This window comes from Dipteris shenzhenensis, chromosome 20, assembly GCF_047967505.1.
Source record: "Dipteris shenzhenensis isolate YYH24624 ecotype China chromosome 20, Dip_SZ_1.0, whole genome shotgun sequence".
In the NCBI taxonomy this organism is placed as follows: domain Eukaryota; kingdom Viridiplantae; phylum Streptophyta; class Polypodiopsida; order Gleicheniales; family Dipteridaceae; genus Dipteris; species Dipteris shenzhenensis.
Window position 1 is genome coordinate 14054603 of NC_141615.1, and position 10709 is coordinate 14065311.

A 10709-nucleotide genomic window follows, 5' to 3' on the forward strand; every position below is an offset into this window, starting at 1 on the left:
TTCAACATTGACATGTTCAAATCTCCTCCATTTTAGAGCAACAAGGTTGTCTTCCCTCATTTCATTTGGCTAAACATCAAATTTCCTCTTCTTTATACTACAATGCATGCATGTGCCATGAATGGATAGACCATTAGATCCCATAGAGACCTTAGGCTACCAAACTTGGCCTCCAACATGACCAGATCTCAAGTCATTCATAGCATGCTGGGCCACACCAAAGTCTATGTGTGAACAACAACAACACACCTTCTTGTCTTTGAGTTTCTTGATGCACCAGGGCTTACAATGATCAAAGCTCCTTTGCCCAATTGAAGTATCAGGGTTTCAAGTCATAAACTTGAGATATACCTCCGTCTGCTCACCCAACATGTGTGAACACAAAACAAAACACAGTATATGCAAAAATGCACTCTAATTAAGCTAATCAAGCTACTAGAAAATAAAATAATTCCAAACACCGAGATGGTTCAGGACAGTCACATATAATCAAGCCAATAATTAAACTAATCAAGGTGATAATTAAACTAATCAAGCTACTAGTAAAACAAAACAAATTTTAGTTTAGGACAATTACATATAATCAAGCTAATAATTAAACTAATCAAGATAATAATTAAACTAATCAAGCTACTAGTAAAGAAAAACAATTGGGTCGGTTTAGGATAGTCACAATTTCAACCACCGAGCTAGTGTCCTGACTTGAACCAACTCAGTGATATATTGCAATACATGCGAAAAACATAGTCTAATTAAACTAATCAAGCTAATAATTAAACCAATCAAAGCTACTAGAAAATAAGACAATTTCTACTACTGGGCTAGTTTAAGATATCACATAACTGGTGTCTGAACAGGGCTCTAACAATAAGACAATAACAATATATTGTTCTGTATTTCTATTGAATCACAATTTTAATCATGTAACTGCTGTCGGGCTAGTTTAGGACATTCACATATAATCAAGCTAATAATCAAACAATTTAACTAAACTAATCAAGATAATAATTAAACTAATCAAGCTACTAGTAAAACAAAACAACCAGCCTGGGTGACCTGAACAGGGCTCTAACAATTAGACAATAACAATATATTACTGATCATTTTTATATTTCTATTCAAACACAATTTCAATCACATAACTGCTATTTGACTTGAACCAGCTTGGTGATGTTCCAACCATCGGGTTGGTTTAGGACAATAACATAAGTCCAAGCTAGCCTAGTTTAGAAATTAATTGGTATATGACCCAAACCACTGGAAAATTAAACTTAACTAATTTAACTACTAGGAAACACAACAATTTCAACCATCGAGCTAGTAATCAATTGGGCAATAACAATATATTGCTATTCTATTGCAAAATATATCATTGTTAATTTCAGTTCAACTACGTTTGTTTAGGAGAATCACATAACCGGTGTTTAACTTGAACTAGTCAATGGTTGCATGATGTTCCAACCACTGGGTTGGTTTAGGACAATTACATTAAGTTCGAGCCAGCTTGATTTCAAAAGTAAACAATTAAATAATTTTAAAAATCAATCACAGACAACCACCGGGATGGTTTTGGCAACCACTGACCTAGGATGTGTGTGTTAAACTTCTTGCATCTCGTCTACTTTTTGCAGATGTCCTTCTTATTCCAGATCGGATGCTTTTGCTCTACGTCCAACAGCTGGAGCCACGTTGGTCCTTCTGATTGACAACATCTTTGACATTGTGCACCCAAGCCATTTCTCTTATGTTTCAGGGGAGACCAACATAGCTAATGTCGCCTTGTTTGTAGCTAGTTGATCTAAGCTCATGGTCGTCACTCCGATGACATGCATCGGCAACTGCTTCCTACTATTGCTCTGCAAGGAGTCTTGATGTTTCTCCCTCTACAAATGTTGCAAAAGTGTCTTTAATTGCCGTTTCAATACTATGCCATTGCTTTTCTCGACCCACAATCTAATGCTTATGCCTTAACTAAGCTTTTTAGCTTTCCTATGTTGCCATTGACACCATGGCAATGATCAGTGAACTACCAAAATAGAACCTCCGAAATAGAGACCAGCTAGCTTGTGAGCCGAGCAAAGAATAGAAGACAACCTACCTGAGTAAAGACCAGCTAGTTTGTTTACAAGGTACTGTATAGGTTGCAAGGTGGTGCAAGTTGTGGTATTTAAAGACTTATAGGCGGGAGGTGTGAAAATTTAAATTCACAAGAGTAGCAAAATTTTCAACTGGACCGACATGTCGCCCCTCTGACAATACACGTCAGCAAAATTGGATATCCCAAGCGAGTGCAATGTCGCCTAATTTGCTTCAAAACACAAATAGGCCAAAGGGCACGCTACAAGGTTTGATTCTTTGTATTATGAAATACAATGATATTTGGCATGCTTATGAACCATATAGCAAGCAAGTGCATGGTAAAAGAACCAATACTAAATTGTAAATAGTGTTGGATTTATTAAGAGATCTTTGCACATGTACAAATTGCACATTTTCAAATTCCTCCATTCTAGGGTGAATCTAGATTATACTATCAATGTTTTAAGACCACCATCCATTAGTACCACTAGTTTGGATTCCAAATTTTCAATCCATTTCCTAGGAGCACTTGGACACTTATTGTAGTGCCCTTTCCTTTGGTATCTATGGCACATGACATTGGCCACATTGGCTTGTTACCTTGGAGATCAAGCTACTCCAACCATCTCTAGGCATCCGTGCCTTAGCTATTTCCTTCATTAAAGCTTCTTCAGTAGGTGGGGCAGAGATTGGGAGGTGCAGGCAAGAGTACATAGGGGGAGGAAAGTACACTTGCCATTGGATCAACATATACTTTATTGGACTTCTAGGCAATGGCATGTTCTCTCTCCATGTACCATCTTGAGCTCTCAGAACCATATTGCCCACCACATACTGTCATTTTAATTGAACAACTCCTGTTGTTTAGTTGGGCCATCGAGGAGGGTGGTGGCTTGGTCCACATACTAATGCATCATCTCCCCATCCTCTTGCCTCAAACTTGCTACCTATAGATGTACATTGATATGCCCCTAATTCCTTCTAAAATGCTCCACGAGTGTTTTTGTTAATAGAGTCTAGTTCTACTTTATTGCATCCAATTGCTTTTCATACCAAATCTTTGCCAATCCCTCAAGGAAAGTAGGAATTACTAGCAACCAATTAAAAAATTTAGAGATGTGTAGTTGTACTTAAAGATGATTATGTAGTCATTCAAGTTCTCATCCGTTTTCCCACAAAACATGCATTTTAAACACCTTCAAGTATGTGCAGCTATGCTTAAAGATAATTAGTTATGTAGTTATTCAAGTTCTCATCCGTTTTCCCACAAAACATGTATTTTCACCACCTTGAATTGTAGTCTAGAGGGATGAAGAGAGATTGAAGAAGAATTGCCTAGAGTGATGTGAGAAAGAGTGGTATGGAGAGAAATTATGTGATTGGTAGAGTAGATTGCATCAATAGAGTGATGACATATGTACTAGAAAAAGATGATGTTGATCTTGTACTTGCCTATTTAAGAAAGCATCCTCTAATGGAATGGTATCGCTTGTCCTTCACCTTTTATCTTGTCATGTTGTTTTCTTTTGAGCCTCCCTTGGATTTTTATCTAGGTATGAACGTTACCAATCAAAATTTTTTAATTCTATTCCAAATTTGATGCTGCATGCACGATTCTCACTCCCTCTGCTAAAAAGGGCATAGTCAGATGGTGCTCCAATCAATGCCTTCCAAAAAAAAGTGAATATAACAAACAAGGTAAGGCCTTGCCTTTTGGAGTGCCATTATAAGACCAAGTGTAAAGTAGCTTGATAAATATTTCTGATAACTTGTAAAAGGGAAAGGATAGGTGTAAATTGGAAGGAAAGGAAAAGAGAAAAATCAAGTGAAGGTGAAGGAATATGGGAAAAGGGACGTGCCTATTTTGGCAAAAGTAATATGGTGGTGGTGTCATACAAGAGACAAAGAGAGCCTCCATCTTTGGAGAGAAATACCTAAGAAAGACAGAAGCATTTAGGATCTCCACAAGAGGTCAAACAAAAGACAAGAACATTTAGGACCTCCACTAGGAGCAAACAAAAACCTTAAACCCTAAAGACATTGGAAGCCCTTAAACTATTACTTACCCACACTTAAACCTCATACTAACCACGATTTGCATGGTCAAATTGACCAAATGGACTAACTTGAGAACTAATGAGCAACTCAGACATCCCTTAGGACGCTTGCATGGCCAAAAAGACTAATCTGTCCATCCCTTAGAACCCAAAATACCTTTATGTTCCACAAGGAACTTCACCTTAGCCCATAGTGCTAGCACAACATACACAAGACCAAGAAGATGGTGAGCCTATGGAGAGAGTCGTAGGCAATACTCATACTGAGGTTACTCTCTGCAAAGCGGTTGCCTGCCCATGTTGTCGACTAAGGTTACCCCAACACAAAGCCCTTACCAAGACGGAAACAGAGCAGGTACAGAAGAATGGAAGTTTCCTGTGATCAGCCAGTTCAGATCCTCTAAATGTCGGATACACGGCTGGAATGACTGGCTCAGGGATATGCTTGAGAAAAATGAGGCTCAGAGAATCAACTGTGGCAACGATAATGGTCGGCATGCAAAGCAAGTGCACTCATGCTCAAACTCTGGAGACCCTCATCCGGCCCGGCCCGGCCACATGTGCAGTGTCAGGCCTGGAGTCCAAGTGGTTGTACAACAACTGCGAGAGGTCAGTGGTAGGGAGACGTTGAGCTTAGAGGAGGCCCTCGGTGTTTTGGAGAAGTGCAGGAAAGTAAAAGATTTAGCATCTGCCAAGCTTGTGCATGCATATCTTTGCAGTAATGGACTGGATCTTGATATAGCTGTTGGGAATTATATTGTGTCAATATTTGTGGAATGTGGAAGCTTGTACGATGCACAGCATGTTTTTGACAGGTTGATTCATCGGAATGAACATTCATGGACGTCTCTCATATTAGGATATATACAATGTGGGCAAACGCAACATGCTGTCAACCTGTACCAGAAGATGCAACAGGATTTAATACACCCTAGCAGCTACACACTTACGGCCCTGTTAAAGGCTTGTGCTAAACTGAAAGACTTGGAAAGGGGGAGAGAGATACATGCTGAGATTGCACAAAAGGGATTTGTAACACATCTTTTTGTCGGCAGCACTTTGGTCGACATGTATGCCAAATGTGGCTCACTTTCAGAGGCACAGGAAGTCTTTGACAAGCTGCCAACTCGGACTGTTGTGTCCTGGAATATACTTATTACAGGATATGCTGAACATGGACATGGTCATAAGGCACTGAAATGTTTTGAGCAGATGCAACTGGAGGGAATCTCTCCGAACACAGCCACATTTGTTTGTGCCTTGAAGGCTTGTGGCAGCATAGGAGCTATAGGCAAGGGACGAGAAATACATTGTGAGATCATACAAAAAGAAAGTGGAAGAGACCTTTTTGTGGGCAGCACTTTGGTCAACATGTATGCCAAATGTGGCTCACTTTTAGAGGCACGGGAAGTCTTTGACAAACTGCCTGTACGAAATGTTGTATTGTGGACCACACTAATAGCAGGATATGCTGAACATGGACCTGGCCAGGAAGCATTGAAATGTTTCGAACAGATGCAACAGGATGGCATTTCTCCAAATGTTGTGACATTTGTTTGTATCTTGAAAGCTTGTGGCAGCATAGGAGCTATAGACAAAGGCCGAGGCATACATATTGACATTACACAGAAGGGATTTGGAAGAGATCTTTCAGTTGGCAGCACTTTGGTTGACATGTATGCCAAATGTGGCTCACTTTCAGAGGCACGAGAAGTTTTTGATAGTCTTCCAGTTAGAGATGTTGTGTCTTGGACTGCACTAATTGCAGGATATGCGGAACATGGACCTGGTTGGGAAGCCGTGAAATGTTTTGAACAGATGCAACTGGAGGGTGTCTCCCCCAATGCTGTCACATCTGCTTCTGTTTTGAAAGCTTGTGGCAGCATTGGAGCCATATGCAAGGGCCGTGAAATACATGCTGAGATCACACGAAAAGGATTTGGAAGAGAGATTTTTGTCAGCAGCAGTTTGGTTGACATGTATGCCAAATGTGGCTCACTTTCAGAGGCACAGGAAGTCTTTAACAAACTACTAGTCCGAAATGTTGTGCTGTGGAACACATTAATTGCTGGATATGCTGAACATGGACTGGCTGAGGAAGGGCTGAAATGCTTTGACCAGATGCAATTGGAGGGTGTCTGTCCAGATGTGATCACTTTCTCTTGCATCTTGAAAGCATGTGGCAGCCAAAGAGCCATAGACAGGGGTCGCGAAATACATATCAAGATCAAGCAAAAGGGATTTGAGAGAGATCTTGTTCTTGGCAACACGTTGGTTGACATGTATTGCAAATGTGGCTCAATTTCAGAGGCAAAGGAAGTCTTTGACAAGCTGCCAGTTCAAGATGTTGTGTCATGGACCGCACTAATTGCAGGCTATTCTGAACATGGACCTGTTGAGGAAGCCCTGAAATGTTTTGATGAGATGCAACGGGAGGGGGTCTCTCTAAATGCTGTCATTTATGCTTGCATTTTGAAAGCTTGTAGCAGCATGGGAGCCACGGATGAGGGTCGTGAAATACACATGGAGATTACTCGAATGGGATTTGAAAGAGACCTTTTAGTTGCCAACAGTTTGGTCGATATGTACTCCAAATGCGGCTTGCTCTCAGAGGCACGCGAAGTATTTGATAAGCTGTCAGTCAGAGATATTGTCTCATGGAACTCGCTTATTGCAGGGTATTCTTTACATGGACCTGAGCAGGAAGCGCTGGAATGTTTTGAGCAGATGCAACTGGAGGGCCTTTCTCCAGATGCTGTTACTTTAGTTTGTGCTTTGAAAGTTTGTGGCAGCATGGGAGCGATAGACAAGGGCAGAGAGATACATACAAAGATCTCACAAAAGGGACTTGGAAAAGATCTTTCTATTGGCAACACTTTAGTCAGCATGTATGCCAAATGTGGCTCTCTTTCAGTGGCATGGACAGTCTTTGACAATCTGCCAGTTCGAGATGTTGTGTCCTGGACAGCACTTATTGCAGGATATGCTGAACATGGGCCTGGTCAGGAAGCATTGAAATGTTTTGAAAAGATGCAACTGGAGGGCATCTCTCCAAATGCTGTCACATTGGCCTGCATCTTGAAAGCTTGTGGCAGCATAGGAGCCATAGACAAAGGCCGAGAAATATGTAGGGGGATAACAAAGGGAATTGAAAGAGATCCTTTAGTTAGCAACAGTCTGGTAGACATGTTTGTGGAATGTGGTTCACTTGCGGAAGCACGGGAGGCCTTTGACAAGCTGCCAATTCGTGGAATTGTATCATGGAATGCGATGATAAAAGGTTACAGCAAGAATAATGAGGGTAATATGGCAGTACAATGTGCTGAGGACATGCAAGAACATGGTGTAAAGGCAGATGCTATAACATTTACAAGTTGTCTTACTGCATGCAGCCATGCCAACTTTGTTTTCAAAGGCCAGAAGTATTTTGAGGTAATGACTGAAGAATATGGCGTTGCACTGACGATAGAGCACTATACGTGCATGGTTGGTCTTCTTGCACAATCAGGACATTTGTGCGAGTCGGAAGAATTTATTGAAACTATGTGGTGTCCGCCATCTGAAGGAACATGGACGGCTTTACTTAGTGTTTGCAAAACTTATGGGGAAGCTGAAGTAGGAACAAGATGCTTTCAGCAGCTTGTCAAGATGAATTCAGAATCTGCTACTTCATATGTTCTAATGGAAAACATCTATGCGAGTGTCGGCAAGTGGGACGATGCTTATAAAATTGAGGAGCTGAGGAAACACGCAGGGGCAAAGAAGAAATCTGCTAGTGCTTTGATAGAGGTGGACAAGAAGGTGCATGAGTTTCTGGTGGGAAACGCTGTCAGTCAGTCAGTCATATCATCTTCAGAAAACTTGAGTGTACACGTGAAGACAGAAGGGCATGTGCCAAATCTAGATCTGGTCTTGGGACCCTGTTCTCCTGAGGAGGAAGAAGCCAGTTTACTTGCACATGCAGAGAAACTGCCCATAGATGTTGGGCTTCTTAACACAGTGCAGGTTAAAACACTCCATGTGACTAAAACTCTTAAGATGTGCAATGATTGTCACAATGTAACTAAGATTATATCAAGAGTTGAACGACGGCAGATCATTCTTAAAGACGAACCATGCATCCATAATTTCAAGGATGGTCTATGTTCTTGTACTGATATGTGTTGATATGTTCTTGTGCAATGTAGACATGGTATACAGAGAATAAACAATTGTAGAGAATTGTTTGATTTAAGTAATAAATGAGGTTTAAATAAGCAATTGAGATAGATTATAGGCCTGTCAAATTGCTTGCACTATTTGTGAAGGAATCCTTTACTTACCACTTAGGGGACACAACATCGTGAAAGCTCGGCCCAAAATATTCTTGGCATTCAGAGAGACCTCAACCCTTTAGAAAAAGCATGGTGATTGGAAATCACATGAAATCATGTTTTGCGAGTAGAACCCAAGTTTCATAATAATCTAAGGGAAATAGTCCATATGCATGTGGCAATGGATGGCACTAGTGCTACTCAAGGGAGGGGGTAGAGTGGAACAAGAGGGTGGAGAGTCATGATGACTACATAAGGGAAAAGGGGACAATGGGAAGAAAAGGGGAGAGGGTGCCTAACATATGCTGAATTAAAGAACACAAAAATTACTGTTTTTATGTCATTCAGACTTTCAGAACTCTCTCTTTCCGAAATTAGACTGATAATCGGATTTTCGAATTGTCTGAAACATGCCAAAACTGTTTTTTGTTGTTGCATGTTTTGACCTTGAACACTTGCCAAGTGTCAGAATATTTTTGGTATGAAGTAGAGGCGATTAGGGGACTCCTCTGGGCTGTTTTCGCTCCATTTTGGGCTCTTTTGGCTCCGGGTTCCTCCTTTTTCCTTCATCTTTCATCCTTACCATTTCATCAACATCAGCATCAATATCATCATTATCATTTTCTGATTTTTTGTTTGTATGTGTTTCTGAACTTTCGGTTTGTGCTTTTGCACTCAAGTCCTCCCAAACAACTGGAACTTTGCCAACACTAGGATCTGACTCTATAAACCAAAATTTGATTGCATAATATAACCTTTTTCATCATAGAATTCATCCTCAAACTCAGTAAAAGCATCATAAAACATTTCAGATATATCACCCTTTGTGAAACCACCTCAATGTGTGACCCCTTCGAAACATTGTCCTTACTATTTTCTTCACCCAATGATTGAAATGAACTTGTTTGCATTTTGAAATCTTTAAAGAGTTGGTCTTCAGATTTATCTTCATCTAACTTCTTTTCTTTGTTTATCTCACCCTCAATTGGATCATCACTTTGCCAAGGATTGTCACTTGTGGACTGCTAAAAAGCAACTTTTTTGCTGAAAAAACACACTCGGATGAATGGGTTAGCCTTATCCAAATAAAAAACTGTTTTAGGTGGATATAAACCATATATATGACTAACTCTCAGCCATATAACATCAATCATATCATTCCATTTGACCTGCGTTTGAAGCTCCTCAAAACTGCTAACCGCCGGTAGATTGCACTGTTGCTCCCAAAAATACAATATAAGTTGATGATATTGCTGTCCATACATTTCTCTTTGAACAACCCATCCCAATTGAAGAAAAGCCATCATATCGACATCCAAAGCAACATCTAAATTAGCCTTCTAACTTAGAGATGGCTGCAAATTGCTTGCTTTTGTAACATGTGGCTTAATGATAATGAGCGCTGAGCTTGATTAGATACGTCAGCTTCATGTTCAAGAGAAAGTAGGAACTGATCCACCACTTCATCCTCTTCGCTCATATGCTTATCATTGAAGCATAATATCTCATCCATGACATCGTGTTGTTGTATGTTTGGATTCTTTTGCTTCGGGGCTTAAGCTTATTAGCTACTTGACAATTTGCAAACAAAGTTGTTAACATCATGCATTGTACCATACCTCTTACGGATTCAAGTACATTAGCATCTTGCAAACCATTGCATCTTCTTGGTGTGAGATTGAGGAATAGAGAGGGCTCCTCTTGGCTTCTTCGGTTCTTGGGCTGCTCTTGTTCTTGTCCTCCTTGCATCACTACCTTCTCAATTCCTTTTAGTTGGATTTGTGCTTGAACAAATCGTTCCCAAAAGGCATACTCATCCTCAAGGGACAAAAGAAATTAGTGAATAACTGTGTCTTCTTCACACACATGCTTATCAACTTGAACATCATCATTAGAAACATCATGAGCTGAAATCTTATCTTCATTATTGACATCAAACTTTGATTCATTTCTTGATTTCATTGTTGATCCGTTGGTTCATCCAAGATAGAAAAAATGATCACACATGCCTCTTTGACATACTCCTCAAGAGCTTCACCATCATCACACACATGAATGATGCAATCTTCAAATAATCAATTGCATAACTATCGGAAACAATATAAGCTTCATTGCTTTAACTTGCTTCAGAATTAGAAACATATCCCAAACCTTCTTTGTTGTAAGGGCTTCTGTACACAGGCTCTTCAAATGTTGCATTTTGATTGGTATCTTGTTGCATCACCATCACATCAATAGATAAAGATGGTGCAAAAGCATA

General features: G+C 40.2%; 1 protein-coding gene across 1 annotated transcript; it reads left to right on the forward strand.

The window, feature by feature from the left end:
• The first annotated feature begins 4290 nt into the window (after window positions 1-4290).
• LOC147889313 (pentatricopeptide repeat-containing protein At1g11290, chloroplastic-like) lies at window positions 4291-8303 on the forward strand. Its single transcript, XM_087391774.1, has one exon. The coding sequence runs from the start codon at window positions 4434-4436 to the stop codon at window positions 8301-8303; it is 3870 nt and encodes a 1289-aa protein (XP_087247900.1). The 5' UTR covers window positions 4291-4433.
• Window positions 8304-10709: the final 2406 nt, after the last annotated feature.